At 31.0% G+C, this 7,163-nt stretch overlaps 1 protein-coding gene and 1 non-coding gene across 2 annotated transcripts; both read right to left on the bottom strand.

Annotated features, from left to right (window-relative positions):
* On the bottom strand, positions 1-6,928 carry LOC146531007 (uncharacterized). The gene is made up of 5 exons (XM_085199790.1): positions 6,372-6,928; positions 5,616-5,917; positions 4,140-4,222; positions 2,689-4,044; positions 1-2,257 (listed from the first exon to the last, which is right to left on the bottom strand). Exons 1-5 carry the CDS (start codon positions 6,481-6,483, stop codon positions 2,020-2,022), a joined length of 2,091 nt encoding a protein of 696 aa, XP_085055916.1. The 5' UTR covers positions 6,484-6,928; the 3' UTR covers positions 1-2,019.
* On the bottom strand, positions 4,760-4,877 carry TRNAL-CAA (transfer RNA leucine (anticodon CAA)). The gene is made up of 2 exons: positions 4,840-4,877; positions 4,760-4,804 (listed from the first exon to the last, which is right to left on the bottom strand). It is a non-coding gene; the product is annotated as a tRNA-Leu (tRNA).
* Positions 6,929-7,163: the final 235 nt, after the last annotated feature.

Below are 7,163 nucleotides of genomic sequence, written 5' to 3'. Positions count from 1 at the left end.
TCATTTTACAGAATATATTTTTGTACTAAATTTAAACAAGTCTTATTACATTAGATGACTTATGAAAATTATAATACTAAAAAAAAAACATTAAACATTTGGATTATATTCATTAAATTTAATTGATAAACAATTAAGGCATACAAAATTACAATGCCTAGTACTACGTACTTTGCATTATATTAAAGATTTACATCTTAATACCACAGTATAATCTTAGTATTAAATATATATTTTATTGTTTAAAATACATGCATGTGCAATTAGAAATAGTAGGTAGTTAAAAAAGTATATGGTTTTTATTTCTAAAGTTGTTTTAAATTATACTAACCTGTATAATTAAGATGGATTTTTAAATTTCTGATCAAACAAAATATTTAAAAAAACGCTTTACCTATGGCACAGTTTAATGAAATGTAAATTTAATAATTTATTTCAATGAATCTGGTCAAATATAATATGCTCGAATAAAGCTTGTAAACCAACATAGTAAATTTTTATTAAGCAATCAATAAATAAGCAATCAATAAAAAAACGGATTGAAGTGATCGATCTGAAGTTCTACTAAACATATAAATGTGGAGCTAAGTATATGTAATTATTATGGAATATATGAAATTATTATAACTAAAATAAAAAATCTGCTTATCTTTATATATTTAGGTGTCTGTGTAAAACTATTCTATAGTGAATAAATCTATGTAACTAACCAGTAGCTGTAACTATTCAGTAGCATTTATTTAGTTACAAATTTATATAGTACAAAAAAAATATTATAACAGCTGTTATTTATTTGTTATTTTAATTTATATGTCAAAATTAAAAAGTAATACATATTCATAAATATTTATTTTTCGATATTTGTCAGGGTCAAAGTTAAACAGTAAAATCTTAATGATAAACATAAAATAATAAGAAAATGGTGCAAAAAAAAAAAAAACACCAGGCGTGGTGGCTTAGGAGCACAAGCGTGTGCAAAATATATTAAATAAATTGACGCTATTATAATTGAAGGTGCTAGAGACAAGCTAGTTAATTATTTTTATATTAAATATAATGTTACGGATCGCTTGTAGGCGTGGAAGTCTCGGGGTAGTCGCGGTCTACGAGCGGTCGTCGGAGGGAGTTGGCGGGAATGGAATTTACATAAAATTTGGGCGGGAAATATTTTTTATTGTAGTTATTGTAATTAAAATATAATTGTATGAAATAGTACAATTGGAAGTGAATAAGGTGGAATACGTTTTGGTTATAAGATATAAAGGTCGGCTTTTCACTGTGGCTACGCCCGCATGGTATAATGGATATAACTATGAGATTTGTAAGACACGTGACAAAAAAAAAAAGTGCCAAACCACATGTGGGTTATGTGGAAAGTAATTACAATTAATTGAGTAATTCGAAGAAAATAATAATTCGAGCCTGTACTTTCTGATAAGTGCGTTATACCAAACAAATTGTAACTTTATAATATTAAATACCGATAACAAATTCACTAAGAAAATAAGTATTCGTGTATTAATTATAGCATAATCTAATCCAATTTCATCCACATTTCTAAAATAAATCTTAAATATATAAACTTAAATGTTAGTGCGAGTAAGTGCCTAATTGGGTCAAACATAATTTATTCAGAATAATTACATAATACATTGAGATCACGTAATTCTGGTCCAAAATTCCAAAAAAAAAACTGCCAAACCAATAAAAACATCGAAAGTTATGTATAACTTTTTAAATATACAGTAGAACCTCGATTAGCTGGACTAATTGTCGCTGATAGATATTCTGATAAACGAATATCTGAATAATTAAACAATTGATAATAAAGGATGTTACACATATTACCATGAAGATTAAGTAAATGTTTATTTTCTTAATTGCCTAATTCTATATAATTTTTTTCTATTAAATCTTATTAAACGTTACTCTTTTAAATCTACATTTAACAAATTAATAATCCAGTCCGTATAACCAAGGTCCGGATAATCGAAACTCCATTTCAATATATACAAATTTTCAATCCAAATCGCCTGGATGTAACAAATCTTTATCAACTTGAGCATATGCGAAGGAATCAGCAATTTCCTGTGACAATTCCAATTTCTCTTGTATTATATCTATTTCATTTCCCGAATTAACCGAATGATCGCTCAGACTTAGACTATCAGCGTCTTCGCCATAACATCTTCTTTTGTGGTCCGGTGGTAGATTTTTGTATGAACTGTTTTCTACTCGTATTGCTTGAGTTGTGTTGCTAGAAAGGAAATAATTTATTGAGATTATTAGAAAACTTGTCAGGAGTTTGATTCCCGCTCGGGGGAATTAATTATTTTTATTTTCTTGATCTGGTAACAAGTCAAAATACGGCTCCGAGACCCAACACGTAATGTTTCGAAAATTGAAAATGCGCGGTGAGTGGCAAACGGCGTACGTAAATAGTAACTTTTCTCTGCCTTCCCCATATGCGGTATATCCCGCGATGTTAAAAAAAATAAAACACACATGATTTTTTTATTTTCATGTCATAAGATCAGATTTGAGGCTGTCTTAGTCTTTAATGAATTATTTTTATTTGCTGTAGTTACAAAGACAGAATCGGAAACGGACTGGTTTAACACTGAGTGCACTGTCAGAAAAAGTGTGAAGTACTTATGTACGTACTTGCATTTGTATTTTATTACATACCAAGTTTTCCTCAAAATGGGCCGCCCCATCTCCACTTGCAACTCCAACGAGTACAACTTGGCCAACGACTCCAACTTCTCCTTCTCGACGGGATCTTGAAAACTTGGCAACTTCAACTCAGATTGGCAAGAGTCTTGCAAAAACTTCGACAATTGTTCATTAGCTGCGCTCAAAATCAAAAAACCTGGACGTTCTTCCCTAATGCGCCTACAACCCGCCCTAATTTCTCGGACCTCAGAAACCGTAGCATTCCCCATCGAATGTTCACTATAATAATGATCGCTCTGCGGTGATTTCTCACTTAAATTCAGATCACTCGACGATGTTTTCTGTAAAGTGAAATTAGTTCGCGGCGTTTGATTAAACTCCTCCTTTCCCTCAGTTTTCTCTTGAAACGCTTGAAATGAATGAAAAAACGTTTCGTCTGCGTTCTGTCCGGATGCTCCCGCGTTTATAATATCACTGAAGGTCGATAGCGAGGAATGCGGCATAATATCTTTTTCTTTTGAAGCCTCTTCTTCTAAATCGACTACTGTCTTCGAATCCGATACCATCGCGTCATCGTCGTTACCAGAATCGACTTTAGCACGTTTCTTCTTATATCTATTCTTACAACTCGCCCAACCACCTTTTACTAGTAACTTTTCCTTCTTCAAACGTTTTGGTGGAGGCATATTACTGACTGATTTAGTACAATTATTATTGACCGATTTGGAGGATTTGAACGTTAGACTTTTGTTAAAGACCTTTAATTCTTCTATACCAGGCCAATCTGTTAGTTCATCGTCTCCCTCTCTATCGCTATCATTTGTTATAACACCATCTGAGTCACTACTGCTTAGTGAACTACTTTCATTTCCACAATCCATTCCGCTATTAGAATCCTCGAATTGCAAAGGATTTCTTAATAAATTAGGCGGTGGATGACTTTTGTTTAACATTTTGATCTTCCTCTGATATTTTCCATCAAAACTTTTCCCTGAACCTGATGCAGCGTTAAAAAACGGCGGTAGATCTGTGGCTATTCTATATCCGGTTAGTTTAGATATATTTAGGGTTCCATTTTTAGATAAATTCTTATACACGAAATTAAAGCTGGAACTGCCGGGCAAAGAAGGCGTATTGGAAAAAGAAGATGGGGTGTCATCTTCAGCGTTATGATTCTTTAATACAATTTTTCCTGGTTGTAAAACAGAATCTTTCCTTCGTTTCTCACAGTCGTGCCTTTTAGATTTAAAATCACTTTTAAAGAATGAAGATTTAGAGGAGCATCCACCACTAAAGGATCTTTCTCTCATTTCGCAACCATCACTTTTATCTCTGTGAGACCATTTTCGTTTACCGCAGAAAGCGTTCCTAAAGACATAAAATTATGAATTAACAAATAATAATATGATATTTTTTATAAAATTTTATTCTATTTATTAATTATGTATTATTCTTTGAGGTACCTCTCCTGTTTTTGTTTCGGCACGTGTAGTAACGGAGACACGCTTTGCGTCTGAAGCGTAATTGTAACAGGCAGGGTGTTGGGCTAAAACAAATAAGTCATGGTTTAAAATAATAAAAAGTAGTTTAAATATATTTATAGAATCATTTCACGTTTATAAATCGATAAATAATTATTCAAGTTGAGAAGCATTTAATTGTAAAATTAAATATTTACTGTAGGTATCGACAATGATTCGTTGCCGCCCTGAACTATGGCGCATTGTGGACTCCTGCGATATAAATTATAAAAATCCGTGACACAAAACTTTTTTATAAAATAAAAAGAAATATTTGCTCACTATGATTTGGCTAATTGGTAAAATATTAAGTTCTACAAAACACGTCACTAAAGCAGACGGAAAGCGGAGAACAGAGTGATTTACCACTAGGCTTCATCTACCTACTACGTCTAAATATGTTGTAAATAAAAAAATACGTGAATAACACGTAAAAAGAAAAAAATGTTTACAATATTTTACGCACATATACAAAAGAAATACAAAAATAAAATCATTTATGATAATACAATTAAAATAAAAATAAAATATGCAAAAAAAGAAAATAAAATAAAAAAAAGATTTGTCAGAAGTGGGATTCGAACCCACGCCCTCAGAGAGGACCAGAACAACTCGCACCTACATTTGTATAGGCAAGGGGAACCTTGAGTCTGGCGCCTTAGACCGCTCGGCCATCCTGACATGTAATTGAAATGGCGAAATAGTACACTAGTTGATGAAATATGAAGATTATTTTATTATATTTATTTTTATGTTTCTCAGTTAAACGAATTAAGCAATGTAGCGTTATAATATAAGTTTTGTTTACGATAAATAAAAAAAATTACTAATTACTAGTAAAATGCGATGAATAAACAAAGGCCAGTTGTGGCGCAGGTGCTCAATGTGTCTGTAAACGATAAGTTGTGGGTTTGATTCCCACTCGACGAACGGGAATATTTAATATTTTCATTCCTTCGCTCTGGTGTCAAGGTGAAGCGTGGCGCTCAGTTCCGCAACTCCACGCAATGCCTCCAGAATTCAGCGGAAAGTGGAGAACGGAGTGTTTTAACACTAGAACTCAGACTATCCTGCTATATGCGAGATACAGCGTGAACCTGATTTGATTTAGATTTTTAAAAATAATAATTGCCTAAAAAACAATTCCTATCAGTTCACTACTCTCTATCTGACAATGTAATGTTATACAATGTGAGTACATTGTTTTTGTTATATGATATGTTGTTTATATTCATATAACTTTTGAAACAACTTCTTTAGTATTGCTATAGCCAAGTAATAAGCAGATTAATATTAACAGTTAAAATGTTTAGATTATAATAGTCTGTTATAGAATATATTGTATATGTAAATTAATTTTCAAAGATAAAAAAATTAAAATTTTGGTATTACTATATAAAAAAATTAAGTAAATCTTACCTCAGTAGTAACACTCAGTATTTCAATCGGCGGAGATCTCTTCCCGTCAGAATACTCAACAGGCATCTTTTTATACTTCCTCTTCCTTCTAGCATTTGCAGGCCTCGTCGGTGAAAAGTTTTCATTAAATGAATCTGATTCAAAATTTCCTATCTGACAATAATGTCGAGATTTCAAATTTGTTGAATTGTGAATGTTTAGATGAGGGTCGTCAGAATCTGATAATGGTTGTGTGATCAGTGGTGCTTGTGGTGGACTACTTGAGCTGCCATCTTCTACCAAACTCACTGTGACTGCGGCAGCTAAGACAAAGAATATTTCCGACATATTCACATAAAATTGTTGATTGTGTTTCAATAGCATTATGGTATTTTGTGTTTTTAAAAGCTAAAATATTACTATTTAACATAATATTTTCATATCTACACAAATTCAGATACAATTATTGTGTCATTCTATAAAAAAAATATGAATAAAGATCAGACATATTTATTATCACCGATATTAGTTTTTCTAAATAAATTTTAAGCATTTAATATATTTTGTATTTTGCGACTACATTGGAACATTTTTATTTTCATTAAAAGATATTTCTATAATAACAAAAGAATAATATTAACTTTTATTTACTTCATGGTATTATATCAAATGACTTCTATACACAAACAAATATCTAATCAAGCTGCCTGCTAAGATGTTAAGACAAATAAGTCATGGTTACTATAATAGTTCCACATATATAAACAAATAACTAACGCAGGTTTCCCGCGGATCGAGTTCTTCTCCGCAGTCCAAGCTTACGCCGCTCCTGCCTGCCACAATTACTCTCTTCTAGCGCCAGGTTTAAGTCATGAGAGAGCCTCTCCATAATTTTTTAATAATACACTTGAGCCATTATCGCAAACGACTTACGAATTGACATCTAGAACTTACTATACGACCGGCAATACTTTGTTTACACCACTATTTGCCCTACTTCCAAGTTTCCTTTCACTAATTCTTTTCAAATTCATATACAATTATATTTATGATTATTCTTTCTTTTTTAACTATGACGATAATACTAATTATTTTTTATAATATTTTGTCTCTATTAAGAAATTAAAAACTTATTCAAGCACTATATTTTACATATTCAACTAATGTTTTATTTTCACTTTTGTTTTAATATTATTTTTTAAGGCTATTATAAATTGTAATTTACAAAAATGGGCAAAGAATTATTCACACACAAACAAAGATGTATTATTTTGATATATAGCAAAGTTGATAGTTGAATGAAATTCACAGATTAGTGAAATATAAAAAAAATACGAAGCCATCATTTTATTTTACAGACATAGACTATATTTAGGAACCAATTCTATTCGTAATTGGTTGGCTACCCAATCAATTTATATTTTTTGTAGTTAATTCTCTGAGGAATAATTAATTAATAAATTTAACATTGTAAATGCTGTTTTAAAAACCAATGATAAACTTATAAAGGGTTTATTATAGGTTTGTTTATGTACATTATAATAATAAAATTAGAATATTTTATAACTA

This window comes from Heliconius melpomene, chromosome 16, assembly GCF_056956725.1.
Source record: "Heliconius melpomene rosina isolate 202511_hmr_F chromosome 16, ASM5695672v1, whole genome shotgun sequence".
NCBI classification, from domain to species: Eukaryota; Metazoa; Arthropoda; class Insecta; order Lepidoptera; family Nymphalidae; genus Heliconius; species Heliconius melpomene.
This window is presented reverse-complemented; position numbering and strand designations above follow the sequence as displayed.